General features: G+C 39.2%; 1 protein-coding gene across 24 annotated transcripts in view; it reads left to right on the top strand.

The window, feature by feature from the left end:
• The window catches only part of DLG2 (discs large MAGUK scaffold protein 2), a 2011757-nt gene that overhangs the window by 1623681 nt on the left and 366584 nt on the right, over positions 1-21492 (top strand). For all 24 annotated transcript variants that reach the window (XM_067750569.1, XM_067750576.1, XM_067750568.1 and 21 more), the window contains one exon: positions 19949-20105. In XM_067750569.1, the coding sequence (XP_067606670.1) occupies positions 19949-20105 (157 nt within the window). The remainder of the gene's footprint in view (positions 1-19948; positions 20106-21492) is intronic.

Below are 21492 nucleotides of genomic sequence, written 5' to 3'. Positions count from 1 at the left end.
AGTATCTTTTCTAACCACAGCACAATGAGACTAGATATCAATTACAGGAAAAAAAAACTGTAAAAAATACAAACACATGGAGGCTAAACAATACACTACAAAATAACCAAGAGATCACTTAAGAAATCAAAGAGGAAATCAAAAAATAAAGTACAAACAAATGACAATGAAAACACGATGACCCAAAAGCTATGGGATGCAGCAAAAGCAGTTCTAAGAGGGAAGTTTATAGCAATACAGTCCTACCTTAAGAAACAAGAAAAATCTCAAATAAACAACCTAACCTTACACCTAAAGCAATTAGAGAAAGAGAACAACAACAACAACAAAAAAACCCAAAGTTAGCAGAAGGAAAGAAATCATAAAGATCAGATCAGAAATCAATGAAAAAGAAATGAAGGAAACAATAGCAAAGAGCAATAAAAATAAAAGCTGGTTCTCTGAAAAGATAAACAAAATTGATAAACCACTAGCCAGACTCATCAAGAAAAAAATGGAGAACACTCAAATGAACAGAATTAGAAATGAAAAAGGAGAAGTAACAACTGACACTGCAGAAATACAAAGGACCATGAGAGATTACTACAAGCAACTATATGCCAATAAAATGGATAACCTGGAAGAAATGGACAAATTCTTAGAAAAGCACAACCTTCCGAGACTGAACCAGGAAGAATAGAAAATATAAACAGACTAATCACAAACATTGAAATTGAAACAGTGATTTAAAATCTTCCAACAAATAAAAGCCCAGGACCAGATGGCTTCACAGGTGAATTCTATCAAACATTTGGAGAAGAGCTAACACCTATCCTTCTCAAACTCTTCCAAAATATAGCAGAGGGAGGAATACTCCCAAATTCATTCTACAAGGACACCATCACCCTGATACCAAAACGAGACAAAGACGTCACAAAGAAAGAAAACTACAGGCCAATATCACTGATGTATATAGATGCAAAAATCCTCAACGAAATACTAGCAAACAGAATCCAATAGCACATTAAAAGGATCATACACCATGATCAAGTGGGGTTTATCCCAGGAATGCAAGGATTCTTCAATATATGCAAATCAATCAATGTGATACACCATATTAACAAACTGAAGGGGAAAAACCATATGATCATCTCAATAGATGCAGAAAAAACTTTCGACAAAATTCAACACTGATTTATGATCAAAACTCTCCAGAAAGTAGGCATAGATGGAACCTACCTCAACATAATAAAGGCCATATATGACAGACCCACAGCCAACATCGTTCTCAGTGGTGAAAAACTAAAAGCATTTCCTCTAAGATCAGGAAGAAGACAAGGTTACCCACTCTCACCACTATTATTCAACATAGTTTTAGAAGTTTTAGCCATGGCAATCAGAGAAGAAAAAGAAATACAAGGAATCCAAATTGGAAAAGAAGAAGTAAAGCTGTCACTATTTGCAAATGACATGATACTATACATAGAGAATCCTAAAGATGCCACCAAAAAACTACTAGAGCTAATCAATGAATCTGGTAAAGTTGCAGGATACAAAATTGAGGCACAGAAATCTCTTCCATTCCTGTACACTAACAACAAAAAGTCTGAAAGAGAAATTAAGGAAGAACTCCCATTTACCAATGCAACACAAAGAATAAAAAACCTAGGAATAAACCTACCTAAGGAGACAAAAAACCTGTATGCAGAAAACTATAAGACACTGATGAAAGAAATTAAAGATGATACAAACAGATGGAGAGATATACCATATTCTTGGACTGGAAGAATCAACATTATGAAAATGACTATACTACCCAAAGCAATCTACAGATTCAATGTAATCCCTGTCAAACTACCAATGGCAGGGCTTCCCTGGTGGCACAGTGGTTAAGAATCTGTCTGCCAATGCAGGGGACACAGGTTCGAGCCCTAGTCTAGGAAGATCCCACATGCTGTGGAACAAGTAAACCCGTGCACCACAATTACTGAGCCTGCACTCTAGAGTCCAAGTGCCACAACTACTGAAGCCCACACGCCTAGAGCCCGTGCTCCACAACAAGCGAAGCCACTGCATTGAGAAGCCTGTGCACCACAACAAAGAGTAGCCCCTGCTCTCTGCAACTAGAGAAAGCCAGAGCGCAGCAAAGAAGACCCAACACAGTCAAAAAAAAAAAAAAAAAAAAACTACCAATGGCATTTTTCACAGAGCTAGAACAAAAAATTTCCCAATTTGTATGGAAATAAAGAAGATCCCGAATACCCAAAGCAGTCTTAAGGGAAAAAAACAGAGCTGGAGGAATCAGACTCCCTGACTTCAGACTATACTACAAAGCTACAGTAATCAAGACAATATGGTACCGGCACAAAAACAGAAATATAGATCAATGGAAGAGGACAGAAAGTCCAGAGGTAAACCCACACACCTATGGTCAACTAATCTTTGATAAAGGAGGCAAGAATATACAGTGGAGAAAAGACAGCCTCTTCAATAAGTGGTGCTGGGAAAACTGGACAGCTACATGTAAAAGAATGAAATTAGAACACTCCCTAACACCACACACAAAAATAAACTCAAAATGGATTAAAGACCTAAATGTAAGGCCAGATACTATAAAACTCTTAGAGGAAAATGTAGACAGAACACTCTGTGACATAAATCACAGAAAGATCTTTTATGACCCACCTCGTAGAGAAATGGAAATAAAAACAAAAATCAACTAATGGGACCTAATGAAACTTCAAAGCTTTTGCACAGCAAAGAAAACCATAAACAAGACGAAAAGACAACCCACAGAATGGGAGAAAATATTTGCAAATGAATCAGCAGACAAAGGATTAATCTCCAAAATATATAAACACCTCATGCAGCTCAATATTAAAAAAAATAAACACCTCAATCCAAAAATGGGCAGAAGACCTAAATAGACATTTCTCCAAAGAAGACATACAGATAGCCAAGAAGCATATGAAAAGCTGCTCAACATCACTAATTATTAGAGAAATGCAAATCAAAACTACAGTGAGGGGCTTCCCTGGTGGCGCAGTGGTTGAGAGTCCCCCTGCCAATGCAGGGGATACGGGTTTGTGCCCCGGTCCGGGAGGATCCCACATGCTGCGGAGCGGCTGGGCCCGTGAGCCATGGCCACTGATCCTGTGCTCCGCAATGGGAGGGGCCCGCATACCGCAAAAAAAAAAAAAAAAATACAGTGAGGTATCACCTCACACCTGTTAGAATGGGCATTATCAGAAAATTTACAAACAACAAATGCTATAGAGGGTGTGGAGAAAAGGGAACCCTCTTGCACTGTTGATGGGAATGTAAATTGATACAGCCACTATGGAGAACAGTATGGAGGTTCCTTAAAAAACTAAAAATAGAACTACCATACGACCAAGCAATCCCACTACTGAGCATATACCCAGAGAAAACCATAATTCAAAAAGACACATGCACCCCAATGTTCACTGCAGCACTATTTACAACAGCCAGGTCATGGAAGCAACCTAAATGCCCATGACAGACGAATGGATAAGGAAGATGTGGTACATATATACAATGGAATATTACTCAGCCATAAAAAGGAATGAAATTGGGTCATTTGTAGAGACTGTCATACAGAGTGAAGTAAGTCAGAAAGAGAAAAACAAATATTGTATATTATCACATAGATGTGGAATCCAGAAAAATGGTACAGATGAACTGGTTTGCAGGGCAGAAATTGAGACACAGAAGTAGAGAACAAACGTATGGACACCAAGGGGGGAAAGCGGGGGCGGGGGGTGGGGTGGGATGAACTGGGAGACTGAGATTGACATGTATACACTGATGTGTATAAAATGGATAACAAGAACCTGTTGTATAAAAAAATACATTAATTTTTTTAAAAAAGATGTTAAAAAAATAAAAATCTTTCCTAAAATGTGCTTTGCCTTTAAGGAAAATATGCAGAATGATTTTTCTAATCTGTTTATAAAATATTACTTTTGCTTATACCCCAGCTTTCAAAATGTTTTTAAACAATATTTCACCAGTCATGAAAGCTTATGGGCAAATGGCGCAACTATAAAAATTAACTCTGTACAATGGTTATGGTTTTCTTTTATTTAACAGAATTGCTAAAAGTACTCCTTTTGTAAGTAACTGCTCTTTAAAAATCAAAGTGCAACAGGAAGCAGAAGCAAATACCTGTCATCATGGCTGGTATATACAACTTAACAGGAAAGTTTTCTGCAAAAATATTATGAAATAAAGGAAAACAAGAGGAGTAATTTATTTTCTTTTACTTTGGAGATGAGATGATGATTAGAAGGTATGAATATGAAAAGTGAGAGCATATGTGAGAGCAAAATTTGCTTCCTTGTTTGTCTTTTTGATAAATTCAGACAAAAGCAAATTGAGTAACATGGTTATTACATTATTATATTTGATATATGAATAAGGAAAAACTCCAAATATTTCAAGCTAACCAAGATTAGAGGGCTTCCCTGGTGGCGCAGTGGTTGAGAATCTGCCTGCCAATGCAGGGGACACAGGTTCGAGCCCTGGTCTGGGAAGATCCCATATGCTGCGGAGCAACTAGGCCCGTGAGCCACAACTACTGAGCCTGTGCGTCTGGAGCCTGTGCTCCGCAACAAGAGAGGCCACGATAGTGAGAGGCCCGCGCACCGCGATGAAGAGTGGCCGCTGCTTGCCACAACTGGAGAAAGCCCTCGCACAGAAACGAAGACCCAACACAGCCAAAAATAAATAAATAAATAAATAGAAATTCATAAAAATACATTAATATTTTTTAAAAAAAGATTAGATTGAAACTAACCTATAGCTGATTTATGTTTGTGGGAAGAAAATTATTTCATTGGTCTGTTTGATTCCTTTTATCAAGGATATTAATATTATATAGGGATCTCAGATGTGTAACTAATTCCACGATTTTTTCTCCAGAGAAGAGAGCTAAGAGAGAGTTTTACAAAGAATACACACTAGATGCTGGCAATTAAATCCAAGGCCGTATGTTACAGCCTCAAACAAAGTCCCTCACTTTGCAAGCCAGATTATTTTTAGAGACCTTTAGAATGTTCAGTTAAGCTCCTTGCAGGCAATCTTGGGAGGTTGTAGACACAGCATAACATAACATAAACATTTGAGACTTACCAAGAGCAGTTACTGCGTCCACAGAGTCTCTGCTGAGTAAAGAAATATTCAATGCCTTCGCTTATCCTGTATAAAATCTGAATTCCTTAGCCTGGCATCCATGTTCCTTCACAATCTGCCTCAGTCTTCTAGTTTTCCTTGACACAGATCCTACACTCCATTCAAGCTGTGTCCTCCCTGTTCTCCAAGCACATCTTGCATATGCTCCCCTCTGGCCCCGGGCTCATGCCATGTACTGAAATACCATCTACTTTCCTTTCCACTTAATTAGTTTCTACCCATCCATCAAGGTCTAGTGCAGAGTCTATCTTCTCCATGACTTAATCATTTTTTCTTTAATGAGGAGATTTCTCATTATCCACAATACTCAGTTGATACTTAACATATGTGGCCTTGCATTGTTGATTTATTATTTTATGTATATCTGCTTCCAGAAATGGTAACTCCCTGGGAAAAGAAGTGAGTTAGCATTTACTGAGCACTTGCTGTGTGATCCTAATATATATTTAAATTCATCCTTAAACTGCCATAAAATAGATATTATTGTTCAAAATTTACAGCTGAGAAAATAAGACAACAAAAAGTTCCACCAAGGTGATCAGCTGTTAATTGATAGGACTGCCTTCAACCCTCCATCTATCTAGCCCCAAGCCCATATAGTTTTTCCCAGTATCACAGCATACCATACTATCCCCATCCAATAAAATTCTTTTTATCTCACACAGTACCAACCACAGTATATTTATTTAGTATATACTCAATATCTGTGTGGTAACTATTTTGCTGAAGTCAGCCTACCCTCTGCTGCAGAAAGTCTAGAGCATAGGTCCTCCTCTTTAATGCCAGAATTCTTGTGTGTTATCTTAATATCACGTCCTCATAATAGCAGTTCAACAAAACCCCTTTATCTTTGTGTATCTATATGATGTCCAGTAATCTGCTTAACTGATTGACTAGTTAACCAAATTAACTAATTACTTGAATGAGGCATACACTGCACTACAGTCTTCTGAGGAGCTAGATCATTTATATATAAGACATCAGTCCTAATCAGCCAGCAGCTTTGAAGCCTTGTGTGGTTGACCTCCAAGCCGTCACCTTCACTATGCCCCCCTCTTCACACTTAGGCTAATACACTTCTTCCCATGCTGCTGAAAAGTCTCTTTCATCCTCATCACTATTTTTTCCTTAACAACATTGCTCACATGAATACAGTTGCATTTATAGAGAAATAAAGAAGAGAGGGCTTGGGGAAACTAGCTGGCTCTTTACGCATGACCTCAGAGGGTAACAGTCCCTTACTGGATTATCACGATAGTAAATCTGAGACTTAACGTCTACGTGCTCTGAAACTCAATTTTTGTCAGTGTATCCAGGGGTGATCAAGCTTATACGCCATAATGCCAAGTTATGAATGTACAATAAGAAATGGATCTGCTCAAGATACCAGAACGTGCTGTCTAGCACATTCACTCCTATTAGGAAAAACACTATGGAAAGACATATTTTAATGAGCATGTGGCTTGGTGAGCCTGAACTCTTAGAGAAGGAAATCAGCCAGCCAGATGACCTTAATGGCTGCTGATGAGCTAGATGGCCAGATGAGCCCATCTTGTGGGTTAGCCCCACCAGCCAGGGGGTAACCTGGCTGCACCATCCCAGCACATTTACATCAGCAACCTGGAGCCAGAGCTGGAGGGTGCCTCTGCCCCATAACGCTGGAGCTACATTGCCGAGGTCCTTCTCCTAGCACACAGGAAGACTCTCCCTCTCTTCTTCTCCCAATTTATTCAGTTTTGTGAACTCTATTCCTAAAGTACAACTTCTTCCACATTCAAACATGCCTTGATTAACATGCCTTGAAAAAACAGGCCCTTTGAGCCAAGGTGAGGTCAGATATGTATCCCTGACATCGTTGAGGAGCTAATATTTTGTGCCTTATCCTTTTGTTTAGGGTATAGCCTTTCAGGGTCCTGATTCTTTGCAAGGGTCTCTGATCTAACGCCCACCTCAGGGCCCACACAGTCCTACCCTCCAGGCAGCAATCAACTCTGGACACTGGAAACCTGCAAAAGCTGTTCAGTCCACTGCTCGTCTCAGTACTTGCCTTCTTCTCTGAACTTGTAGCCCTTTGTTTTTGGCCTCTAAGGATTTCTCTTACTTGCAAGCTTTGCCAGTCATTTAAAACTATTTTATAAGCATTCTATTCAGAATTTTTAGCTGCTTTGTAATGAGAGGGGTTTTTAGGACATCCAATCTGCCAAATGGCTGGAAATAGGATCTCAATGTATACTTTTCTTTAATACTTTTCTCTTTTCTAGAGGTTTCTAGCGCATTGCCTACTCTGAATTTTATCACTCCTCCTTGACGCAAACATTATTTCCTGCCAGGTTACTACTCAAGCAAGGAACCTGCCCCACAGAAGGCATGCCCAAGTTCTCCCACATCCCTAGAGAGGTGAAACTAGAATTCAATATCATTTCATCCTACCCCTCACTTGTTTTTTCTTTGTTCATGCAATATATTTTGTGTGTGTGTGTGTGTGTGTGTGTGTGTCTATCTTACAGGCTCAGTCCATACTAGTTCCCAACATTACAAAAACAAATAAACCATGGTCTTTATCCTTCAGGACCATACACATTCACAGAATAGATAAGTAAGCAAAGTAGTTTCAGGACAGTAAAGGTAACAATAGTGGTACGATCAATGAAAACTAATGTGGTTTCAAAAAAGGAGAAGTGGTCAGTTTTTCTAGAGGCAAGGGGGGATAAGGAAACAGAGAGGAGACAGCACCAGGCCTCAGTCTTGAAGGCCAAGTGGAAGTAGAAGTTCATTATACAGATGAGGATGCAGGAGAAGGCATCTTTCTAGCCAAAGAGAACAGCCCAGTGCTGGAGAACAGTCTGGACACAGACAATAAGACATGGAACAACCTGGTGTGAGGAACAACTCTCACCTGGAGAGTTGGAACTGGGGTGCAAGGCTGGAGCACGGGGTGCAAGGAAGCATGGTGGAGTTAAGCATTAGAGAGGCAGTTGAAGGTCAAATGATGGGGAACTTTGAATATCATGCTTAAGTTTAGGCTTTATCCTGAAGGCATACAGATCCCGGGAAGGCTTTTGAGCAAAGGAGTAATATGGTCAGATACGTATTTTATTAGAAAGATGACTGGAAACATTTTCACAGCTTACTTCCCACTGCACCACACAGCCTCTCACTATGGTGGATATTTTGGGAGTTGACTGGAGTGACTTCACACACCTCAGATGTTCAAAGCTCAAGGAACATCCTACTACTGGCCATGAGAAAGCCTTCAGGTTTAAGTAGTCACCGCTTTTTTTTTTTTTTTTAATCCTGTACCCTCTTAAGCCATCTGGTTTAAGGAGAAGAAATTAGCCCATAGCACCCTGCTTCCCTCTGCATGAAAACATCCCAGCTGGCTGAGAGCATCCTCTGAGACTCCAGCTACACAAGACGATGCTGCTACTGCTCAGCCACAGCTGGGAGCAAGTCAGGCGGGCATCTCCCCAGCTGTTCAGCATCCAAAGGTGTTTATAATTAAAAGGCTTTTTATATCACATTCCAAGAAAAATAAAACTGCACAAGTGAATGTAGCACATCTCATCCAGGTGATGATAAAAAGACAAAACCTTTTTAGAAGAAGACTGGTCCCTCTTTGCCCTTGGCTACTTTAGCTTACTGTGCACATGTTCCTGACCAAGCACTTGTCCCGTTCCTGGGCTCTTACAACTGTTTGTTTACACGTGGCTCCTCCCACCCCAGGCTCTTTCATGTTTGTATTCACAGTGCCTGACACAATGTCGGTACTCCACAGATGTTTGTTTATTGAAAGTTTAGATACATAAATAAAATAAATACTTTTAAGTGGATAGGTAAGTTTTTTTTTTTAATATAGATATAGCTATTATGAGTAACCAGGTTCCATCTTTACTATAGATTCCAATTTAAAATCTAATATGAAAGCTGAAATTAGTAGACAGCACCTAGTATGTACCAGGTATGGGGGACAAAAATCAAATGACATGTTCCCTGCTCTCAAGCTGATCATTCTAGCTGGAGAGGGAGACAGTCTGCCAACTCAGTGTCATAAGCATTATGATAGATACGTGGAGGAAATGCTAGGGGAGGCGCCCATCACAGCCTCGAATGGGGAGGTTGAAGAGAGTGTCAGGGACAGTTCCTAGAAGATCATGATTCTTGAGCTCAATCCCGAATGAGGAACAAGAGTTAGAATTGTGTTCCACTGTTCACATTTAATAATGTAGAATAATGACTACTAATGGGTTCCTAGGCCATCCGAACTCTAGCTGATGAATGACAAGAAAATTAGAGCTCCAATTACTTTAGTATGAAAAGTATTCACTTCTTTATAAATTGGCGGTGTGTGCTCATTTATTCAATCATCAGGTGTTTATTGAGCATTCTTCTAGGTATACCGGGGATACCTAGAAATATAAACCACGACACCACACCTTCAATAGATTATAATCTCTCTGGAGGCCACAATGCCCTCATGCACAGAGAAGCTCATGGAAATACAAGGCGTTATGTTCATCAGACCCGAAGTCATTGGCCTAGGCAATAAATATGCAGAAATGAGAGCTGTGGCTCCACATCTGGGGGAATGGGCCATCATGACGAAGGTAGACCGTGAGCAAGTCTAATATAAAAGGAAAAGTTAAGACAAAAGGGAAATATAAGATACATATACATAGGATATTTCAGCATGAGACAACTTGGAAGGACAGAGAGGGGACTGAGTGTGGAATATTAAATCAGCTTAAAGTTACAGAGAATTACTATGAGCCAAGTGCCACGCTGAGCATCGTGGAGAAGACAAACATGGAGCAGACACCGAATGTGCCACCAAACTGCGAACAGTACAGAGTCTCGCTGGCAGCCCGTAGCTGATCCGCAACAGAGACATGTGGGTGTGACCTGCACCGTACTTTTATTTATGTTTTATCACTGGCAGCTTAAAATTCTGGAAATTCACATAAAATCTAGATTCTTGTCTTTAGAAACTGGAGAATCTGGCCATGCTAGTCGGTGTTCCTGCTTGGAACACCTGTCCAGAGCTGAGCAGAAGCTACCCTTAGAGGGAACATACCCTCAGTTTGTTACAGTCCCTGCTCAGCCTGCTTCACTCATTTATGTATAGATTTTTCCATCCCAATTAAAATCTAGCACAAAAGAAAGATATTTGCAAAAAAATTATAACTTGAAGTAGAAGGTAAAGTGAGGTCTAAATCACTGTGGGAGTTGAGCCGTTCATTCAGTAACTATTTCCTGAGTTCCTGCTACTGCTGGAGAATTGCTGGTGCCTGAACTCCCGGAGTTCACAGTCTACTGAGGAAGAAGGATATACGAGCAAACAATCACTGCACAATGTAATAAATGCTACAATGTTATGTGTACAAGACACAGTGTGGACCCACGGAGCAAGTGATCGCCTGTGTCTGGAGGGTCAGAGAGTTTGAACTGGGTTTTGAGATGGCCTGAGCCAAGAAATGGAGATATGAAGCAACATGTCAAACTCAAGGAAGCACAGGAGTTTGTTATGACTGGAGCATAGGATGGCTGGAGCCAATTAAGCAGGGAACTAAGAGAATCAGGTGTCATTCTAGTGGAAAGAATGTGTTTGGAACATTGAAACTAGAATCAAAGAATCTTCAAATTAGGAGACTATCCTAAAAGTCCAAGCCTGAACTAGAGAGAATGGAGAGGTTGCGTGGAAACCATGACGTTCAGAGAGAGCAGAGTGCAAGGCAACGTATAATGAAGGACTGAAGTTTGTGGTCCAAATGATAGAAGCCAAGGGCAGTTAAAGTGAATCTTTGAGTGTCAATAATTCTGGAAACTATACTCTGTAAATATACTGTGATACCTTTTTAAAATTCAGGTCCTCCTCTGGCTTATACAAGTATATTTTAGTTTAGTGTTTTAAATTTCCATTGTGTAAGTTCTCTCTCCATTTAATGGACAAAACACTTAACTTGTAGTAAATTGACTGGCTCTATCAAAACAATGAGATACCAATACATACCCATTATTTAGCAAAAATCTAGAACACCATCAACACCAAATGCTGGTGAAGAATTCTCATTCATTGCTGCCGAGAATGCAAAATAGTGCAGCCACTTTGGAAGACAGTTTAGCAGTTTCTCACAAAATTAAACATACTCTTACTGTATGATCCAGCCATCATGCTTCTAGTATTTACCCAAATGAACTGAAAATGTATGTCCACACAAAAACTTGCACATGGATGTTTACAGCAGCTGTATTTATAATTGCCAAAACTTGGAAGAAACCAAGATGCCCTTCAGTAGGTGACTGAATCAATAAACTGTGGTATAGCCAGACCATGGACCATTATTCAGCACTCAAAAGAAATGAGCTATCAAGCCGTGAAAAGACACGGAGGAATCTTAAATGCCTATTACCAAGTGAAAGAAGCCAATCTGAAAAGGCTACATACTGTAGGATTCCAACCATGTGACATTCTAGAAAAGGCAAAACTATGGAGACAGTACAGAGATCAATATTGCCAGAGGTTGTGTGGAGAGTGGGATGAATAGGTGGAACACAGGGGATTTTAAGGTCAGTGAAACTACTTTGTATGATACTGTAATGATGGATACATGTCATTATACATTTGTGCAAAGCCACAGAACGGACAGCACCAAGAGTGAAGCCTAATGTAAACCATGGACTTTGAGTGATAAGGATGTGTCAGTGTAGGTTCATCAAATGTAACAAACGTAGCCCTCTGGTGGGGGATATTGAGAGTGAGGAAGGCTATGCATGTGTGGCGGCAGGATGCTTATGGAAAATCTCTGTACCTTCCTCCTAATTTTGTTTGAACCTAAACTGCGCTTAAAAAACTGTCTCAGAAAAAGAGAACTACAATACGACCCAGCAGTCCCACTACTGGGCATATACCCTGAGAAAACCATAATTCAAAAAGAGTCATGTACCACAATGTTCATTGCAGCTGTATTTATAGCCAGGACATGAAAGCAACCTAAGTGTCCATCTACAGATGAATGGATAAAGAAGAGGTGGTACATATATACAATGGAATATTACTCAGCCATAAAAAGAAACGAAATTGAGTTATTTGTAGTGAGGTGGATGGACCTAGAGTCTGTCATACAGCGTGAAGTAAGTCAGAAAGAGAAAAACAAATACCGTATGCTAACACATATATATGGAATCTAAAAAAAGAAAAAAAAAGATTCTGAAGAACCTTCGGGCAGGACAGGAATAAAGACTCAGATGTAGAGAATGGACTTGAGGACACGGGGAAAGGGAAGGGGAAGCGGGGATGAAGTGAGAGAGTGGCATTGATATATATACACTACCAAACGTAAAATAGATAGCTAGTGGGAAGCAGCCGCATAGCACAGGGAGATCAGCTCCGTGCTTTGTGACCACCTAGAGGGGTGGGATAGGGAGGGTGGGAGGGAGATACAAGAGGGAGGAGATATGGGGACGTATGTATATGTATAGCTGATTCACCTTGTTATGAAGCAGAGACTAACACACCATTGTAAAGCAATTATACTCCAATAAAGATGTAAAAAAAAAGTCTCAGTCATAGAAAAAGAGATCAGATTTGTGGTTATCAGAGGTAAAGGGTGGGAAGGAGGGGGAACTGAATGAAGACAGTCAAAAGGTACAAACTTCCAGTTATAAGATAAATAAGTACTAGGGATCTAATGTTCAACATGATAATTAACACTGCTGTATGTTATATATGAAGGTTGTTAAGAGACTGAATCCTAAGAGTTCTTATTGCAAGGAAAAAATATTTTTTATTTCTTTAATTTGGTATCTATATAAGATGATGGATGTTTACTAAACTTATTGTGATAATCACTTCATGAGGTATGCGAGTCAAATCATTGTGGTGCACACCTTAAACTTATACAGTATTGTATGCCAATTATACCGCAATTAAACTGGAAGAAAAAAATTTGTCTTGAAAAAGAAGACTAGCTCTGATGTTTACTAGCTGTGTGAACAATAAGCTAGCTTAACAACTACCTTAAACAAGTTGACTTACCTAAGCATCAGAAAAACAGAACTTCTCACGCTATTATACATAAAACAGATAATCAGCAAGGACCTACTGTATAACACAAGGAACTCTACTCAATATTCTGTAATAATCTATGTGGGAAAAGAATCTGAAAAAGAATGGATTATATGTATAACTGAATCCTTTAGCTGTACACCTATAATAACAAAACAATGTAAATCAACTATACTCCAATATAAAATAAAAATTAAAATAAAAAAAGTAGAACTTCTAATTTTCCACAGGGTTTTGATCCTCTGACAAGAAAAATATACATTAAAACAGTTTTTTTTATTTTTTTATTGACGTATAGTTGATTTACAGTATTTTATTAGTTTCAGGTATACAACATAGTTATCCGATGTTTTTATAGATTATATTCCATTTAAAGTTTTTTATAAAATATTGGCTATATTCCCTGTGCTGTACAATATATCCTCGTAGCTTGTTTATTTTCTACATAGTAGTTTGTATCTCTTAATCCCATATTCCTATTTTCCACCACCCCCACCCCCCGCTTCCCTCTCCCCACTGGTAACCACTAGTTTGCTCTCTATATCTGTGAGTCTGTTTCTGTTTTGTTATCTTCACTTGTTTGTTTCATCTTTACATGAAAACTCTTTAAAATCTTCCATATAATGTAATGGGTTATCAGTATAAGAAGTTTAAATTAGAAAAAGTACATCATTTGGAGTGTGCTTCGGACATTTTATTTGCATACCATCTTACAGATTTATTTCTTTGCATTTCTCCCTTTTATTAAACATCCTAATTTACTTTGATATAAAATTCTATTTTTAAAAAGACATTTAAATCTCAAGAGTTGAGAAGTTTCCAAGTAATTTGGTTTAAAAGACTTGTCCAAGGAAAATAAATAACAACTACCATCACTTAAGAATGATGTGCTTTATGCAAAGGGTCACTAACAAAATGCCCCTGCATGGGTTACATAGATATGTAATGGGGTCTGATGTTCCATAATAATCTTTAAAGCTGTATTCTTTCTGCAGAGAGCATTTTGCATATTAAACATGTAAGGATAAACCTTACTTCCAAAGAAATTTTGTTCTCTCCCATTTTTCTATTAAAATATCAGGCTCCCTCCATAAAGTTTTCATTTTCTCATTTTTGATAGAACCTTGAGTACAATACTTTCCTCTTAACTTTGCAAGAAGTGCAAATATGATGCAACTTATAGATTTTTGTCTGAGAAACGTGAGGGAAAGGTAAGACTAGAGAATGCAAGGCAAGCTAGAGAATGAATGCCCCATCTAAAGAGGGCCATTTTCTAGACAACTGTTGCTATGCAATGAGATTAAGAGCCAGTATTCACAGAATGTCTGAGTTTTTTCATGTAAAGCCATAAATCCACATTTTATGCAAATTTTCCTAATTTTAAATATGAGCAACTAATTCAAACATTTGTAAACACTGTGGGTCAGATTAAGCCTCCAACTTATCAATTGACAATCTCTGGAATATATCGTACTCTGAGATTTTGAAACAGAAAATGTGTCTTAATTCTGCCTTTGCTACTTACTAAACTCAGTAAAAACTTGGGCAGGCAGTCTTATTTCACTAATCTAAAAAGTTGTCAAAATAATTTCTTCATCAGGTTGTTTACTTTTCACAATATTTTGTTATAAAATTTTTCAAATATAAAGAAATTTAAAGAATGTTATAATGGACCTCCATATACTTGCCATCTAGATTCTGCTTTTAACATTTTACTATACTTGGTCTATTCAATCTATCCAGTCATCAATCCACCTTCCCTTTAGGATCGGTTTCAAAGTAGTTGCAGACATCAGTATACATCCTTCATTACACTGTTTTGAGGAATAGATGGAATGATGCACAGAAAGCATCAAGCACAATATTTAATGTATAGATAAAGAGTCATAATAGCCCCCTTCCTTCCCTCTGTTTATTATCTGTAGCTTGAATGTCATTGGTCCCACTAAGAGTGTGTGTTTTATATTGGGGGAAGAAGGATATTTTTATAATAACTTTTTTTGTCAAAAATCCTCTTGGCCCCTACCTTCACAAATGTATCTAGAACCTGGACTTCCAGTATCAGCAAAAATAGAGTATCCCGATTCTTCTCTAATCCTCCCTCTTGTTATAAAAGCAAAACCAACTTTAGACATGATAAACATAGCAACACTCTAACAAGTTGGAAAGAAGTCAGACTGGCTTGGAGAGGAATGACACTGATGTGAGTTATCTGGATTTCCTTTCTGCTTCCCATATAGCCTGGATGGGGCAGTAGAGAAGCCGATACCCTGAAACCACCAACAGGCACAGATAAAGGAGCCTCAAGAAAAGCCTGCTCCCTGTAACCAAAGGACTGGGTAAAGGGTAGACGAATAGAACTGGGAACATTTTAGTAATACTGGCCCTACTTCTAGCCAAATACCAAAGAAAAAACTGTCCACTCACCATTGTGGTACCAGTAGACCATGCAGATAGCTCGATTTCTGACCCCACCAGAGACAGTTAGGAGAAGCAATTATGAGATGGCCCTTCATTTCCTCCACTGGGCTGGTGTCAGTGGTCCAAACAAGAGCTGAACTTCCATCCCCACTCTGCAGCAAAAAGGCAGAATAAGATGGTATGAGGTGTAGCTGGTTGAGACTCCACTTTCAGTGGAAAGCTGAAGTTACATCTTTACCCAGCAGCAACAAGCTGGAATGAGGTTAGCATTCTATTCCCCTACTCCTGGTATTGGCAGGGACCAGCTGGAAGCTGGACTTCCACCCCCTGGCAGTGGCAACAGATAGAAGGAGGAAGAAGGAAGCAGCACTCAGTGGCAAACCACTTTACCTACCAGGGTAGTGTCAGTGGGACTCAGTGGGGGGCTGAACTTCTAGCCCCACCCAGAGGCAAAGAGGCAAAACAAGGTGGTTCAAGGTGGTGCTAGTCAACATGCTACTTTCTCTCCACCACTGGTGTCAGTGGGTCCAATGGGACCTGAGCCTCTACCCCCACCAAGTGACAGGCAGGTAGAATAAGGCAAATGTTAGCTGGTACCCCACTTTCTCTCCTCCCTGGTGTCACCAGGGCCAAATAGGGAGCTGAATATTCATCTCACTTGGATCTACATGCTACACCTAAACCAATCCACTATGCGGAAAAGACTAAGATTAGAAAGGACCCAGTGCCTCACAACATAACAGCCAAAATGTCCAGTATACAATAAAAAAATTGCTTCTCATACAAAAAACTAGGAAAATCTCAACTTGGATGAGAAAAAACAATCAACAGATACAAACACTGAGATAACACAGATGTTGGAATTATCTGTCAAGGATTTTAAAGTAGCCAGCATGCTTCAGTGAGCAATTGCAAACACACTTGAAATAAATTTTTTTTAAAAAAGAAAGCCTCAGCAAAGGGATAAAAGATATAAAGAAAAACCAAATAGAATGTTAAAGCTTTAAAATAAAATAAACAAAATTTTAAAACTCACTGAATGGGCTCAATAGCAGAATAAATATGACAAAAGAAAGAATCAGTGAATCTGAAGATAGAAAAACGGGAATTACTCAGTCTGAACAGGAAAAGAAAATAGATGGAAATGTATCCACTGTTCTCCACTTCCTCTAATACCACCCTGGTCCAAGGGACTATTATATTTTGCCTAAATATAGCAATAGCCACCTAACTGGTCTCACTTCTTTAAACTTTGCCCCTCAAATCTATTTTATACCAAAGTAATCACTTAAAAATGTAAATCAAAAAAAAAAAGTAAATCAGATCAAGTAATTCTTCTTCTCAGTGGATCCCCATTTCTCTCAGAGTAAAAGTTAAAGTTTTAAAATGGTCTACAAGGCCCTTCAGGATTTATCCCCTGTTGCCTCTCTGCCTGTTGTAGGCAAAATTATGAAATGGCCCCATGATCTCCACCTCCTGGTGTTACTCCTACAGTTAAGTTACCATACATGGAAAAGGGATTTTGCAAATGTAATTAATATTACTAATCAGTTGATCTTAAGGTGAAGAATTATCTGGGTGGGCCTAACCTAATCACATGACCCTTTGAAAAGCAGAGAGTTAAATCCAGCTAATTGCAGAAGAACAAGACAGAGAGATTCCAGATATGAAAAGGATTAAATGTACCATTTCTGGCTTGAAGATAGAGAGGGCCACATGGGAAGGAAAATGCGTGGCCTCTAGAAGATGAGAGAGACCTCCAACTGGCAGCCAGCAAGAAAACAGGGACCTCAGTCTTTGTTAAGACTAATGGTTAATTTTGTATGTCAACTTGACTGGGCCACAGGGTGCCCAGATAGTTAGTTAAACATTATTCTAGGTATGTCTGTGAGGAACTTTCTGGATGAGACTAACATTTGAATTAGTGTACTGAGTAAAGCTGATTGTCCTCTCTCGTATGGGTAGCCCCATCCAACCCATCCAAGGCCTGAATAAAACCAAAGGTTGGGTAAGAGAGAACCTGCTCTTTCTTTCTTTCTTTGAGCTGGGTCATGGGTCTTCTGCTAACTTTGGACTCAAACTTTAGCTAGAAGTTATACCATTGGCCCTCCTGGGTCTCCAGTTTGCCAACTATAGATCCTGGAACTTCTCAGCATTCATGACTGCATGAGCCAATTCCTTATGATAAAATATATGTAATACAGTCCTACAAACACAAGAAACTGAATTCTGCCAACAACCTAACTAAATATGGACCTGGATTTTTCCCCAGAGCTTCCCAATAAAGTTTGGCCTGGCTGACACCTTGATACCAACCTTAAGAAATCCTAGGCAGACAACCTAGACAAGCCCACCCAGACTTCTGACCTACAGAACTGTGAGATAATAGTGGGTGTTGTAGTTTAAACTACTAAGTTTGTGGCAATTTGCTACTCATTAATAGAAAACGAGTACACTGAGTTCATCTTTTACCATTCTCATTCCCTTGTTCACTCATTCAGCCACACTGGCCTCCTAGCTCTTCCTTGGCGACACCAGGCACCCTCCCACCTTAGGGCCTCTATTCTTTCTGGCTGGAATGTTTCCTTCAGATATCATATGACTAGTTTTCTCACCCCTTCAGTCTTTCCTCAACTGTCACCTTCTCAATAAATCCTGCCCAGGCCCATCCCTGAAAGCACCGATCCTTTTTACACTGCTCTGCTTTTTCTTTTTCTTAAAATATTTATTGCTTTCTAACACGCTATATAACAAACTTATTTATTGCATCTATTTCTTTTTAGTGGTCTACCCCCATCAGAATGTATGCTTATAATAGTAGGGATTTTTGTTTTGCTTACAAACTTTCCGAGTAGCTGGAACAGTTCCTGACATAGTAGGTGCTTACAAAGTATTTGCAGAAGAAAATGAATTAAGTCTTAATACATAGCATTATTACATATTACTTATAGTCCAAGCTCTGATGTGCATTGTAAATCCTTCCTCATAATAAGGTTAAATATAGATATAATGCATCTCTTTGTGCAAGGAAATGTGATAGCAAATAACAAAATCTGTGTAATCATTAGTATAAAAATATATTGGATGGCTCTTTGCCATTCTTACATCATTAAGAGCAGGAAAACAGAAGAGGAACCTTTAATGATTGGAACTGAGATATCTGGGAGAGGAGGGTGGGTGATACAAAAAGCACCTCGGTCAAACCTAAGGCTTGCAGAATACATTTTTTGAAACTACTGATAGAGAAAATTCAACTAGATGACTTCTAAGATCCTTTGCAATGCTACATTCCATATTTCTCCAGCTTCTACACAAACTCAATGAACTGTTGCCTTAAGATTTCATCTCTCATCCTTTTATTGATGACCGTCAAATCTGAATTTGCAGTCCCCTCTGAGAACCTAAATTCCTATCCTTTGTCTCTAACTGCTTCTGCACATCTCCACAAAGATGTCCCACTAGTACCTGGAACTGAGCATTTCAAAATCATACTCATCCTCATGACCCACCTACCCCCCTTTTGCCAATTACTTAGATGTTCTTCCTTCCTCCTCCAATACCTGAATCAATCTCTGGACCCTCTGTTCCTCCCTTCAAATTAGCTCTCTCATGTTACCCTTTCTTTTCATTATCACTGCCATCACTTTTGGGCAGGCTGTCACTTCCTCAAACGTGGATTACTTGGACAACATCCTCACTGGTTTTCCTGTCTCACGTCATATCTGCGCTTCCAACTCCATCAGTCCTATTATGGTCATTTGTTAATCTTCCTAAAATGGATTTAAATATTCTTCGTGCCTCAGAATCTTCCAGTGAGTCCCCACTGCCTACAGAGTAAATTTTAATTAACAATCAAACAGACAACAAACCCACAGGCTGGCATGTAAGATCTTTCATGGTCTGACCTATTCAGTCTAGTCTCTTGTCCCCCAAATTCTCTCCCTCTTTTTGGATACATCCATCCTACTGAATACTACTCTAGTGCTCATTACAAGAACAGATGTTTTAAACAAAGGAAACTTGTAAGTCTAGTTTAAGTAAATGTTTTGGAATTAAGGAATAAATTTGCATGGTATTTTGGCATTTGTTTCAGTGAGGAGTTCAGACATCTGCCCTGATATTAGCATCTTTTGATATGCAAATTTATCATAATTGGGGAAGCCATTTTCACAGGTAATGAATTGCTGGTATCATATATCCTGGCGAAAGTAAAAGCAATGTAAATCTTGAGTGGGCCACCCTATGAACTGTGCTCTCCACTTGTTTCTACAGGGAGCCGCGCAAGGTGGTCCTGCACAAAGGCTCCACTGGCCTGGGCTTCAACATCGTGGGCGGGGAAGATGGAGAAGGTATTTTTGTATCCTTCATTCTGGCTGGTGGACCAGCAGACCTGAGTGGGGAGCTCCAGAGAGGAGACCAGATCCTATCTGTGAGTATTTCTTCTTAATCTTTATTCCCTCCATGTCTGACACCATTTGAGAGAAAGTCACTCCCAGTTATAACTCCAAAAGCACCTTAATTACAAAGGAAAAGTGGAGGAGAGCATTATGTCTTCAGGTGCATGTTGTAATTTAAATGGTGTTCAGGTGTTTGAAGCGTGTTACTTCCCTCAGATACAGGTAAAGGTGTTAGTGTTTTCATTTAGATTTTCTGAGACATATTTGCATCCAATAGAACACTGAGAAGCATGCATTCTTTAGGTATATTACTTATTTTTCAAAATGCCAAATTTCTTTCAAAATCCATCACTATACTGTAAAAACCGTATCTTTATGATGTATATAGTTTGTTGCATATAACTATGTAAGAATAATGTATAAAATAGTGCTATATACAATTTGGTGACACTGATAAGTGGTAGCAGCATGACCATTTACCTAAATACAAAAATTACTAGAAATGAGTTAATAAGCACTTATTTACCAGGCATTTTATAAAAGTAATTTTTAATTCCCACAATCACCCTGAAAGGTACTGCCCCATGTCCAGATGAAAAGAATAAGGTTCAGAGAGGTTAAATAACTTGTCAGAGTTAACCTAACTAAAGAGTCAGAGCTGGGATTTAAATATTCAGTTTTAATGCCCACCACCTACCTCCCCTCATCCCTCCCTCCTTCCTTCCTGCCATCCATCCTTCCTTCCATCTTGCTTTCCCTCCTCCTTTCTTCTCCAAGTCCTTTCTTCTATTTGAATATCTACTGAGTGCTTCTTTCTACTACATCAAGCTACCTCCCTGGGATAAACTCTATGATAAGTAGTTAAATCCATTGTGAGTGTTCATGCCCATACTGCAATTTTGGCAATCATGCAAATAATAATAGAGAATTACATAAGGAGCCCAGTTCTATGGCTGAGGTTATCGTTCACAACTCAATGAAGCATTTAGTTTGTGGTTTTCATTGTATACTTAGAAAAATTTGCTTTTGCTTTATAGCTATGGTTTGTAGCTAGAATTTTCCAAGTGACCTTATGTTTGTTAACCATCACTCCAACTCCTGCCCATGCACACGTGATTTACCTGTATAATGCAGTCAGTGGACCTAAGCAAAGTGTCCAGTGGTCTGCATGCATGTCCCCGCCTTATGTGTTTCTGTGGTTCTCCCACACATGCAGGTTCCTTCTCACTCATCAACTAGCAGATGTCTGGAAGGACTGAGTATAGGATAAATAGGGTAAGGTCCCATGCCAGGCCTTTGTTCTGTCACCCAATGTCATGTCTTCAACTACTTCGCCCCACCTACTTCTTCTATACTTAAATCATATATATAAGATATAACTTTAGGGCTTCCCTGGTGGCGCAGTGGTTGAGAGTCCAC

This window comes from Pseudorca crassidens, chromosome 9 (assembly GCF_039906515.1).
Source record: "Pseudorca crassidens isolate mPseCra1 chromosome 9, mPseCra1.hap1, whole genome shotgun sequence".
Lineage (NCBI taxonomy): Eukaryota > Metazoa > Chordata > Mammalia > Artiodactyla > Delphinidae > Pseudorca > Pseudorca crassidens.
Note: the sequence above shows the minus strand (reverse complement) of the source record. Positions and strands in the feature narration are given on the sequence as shown.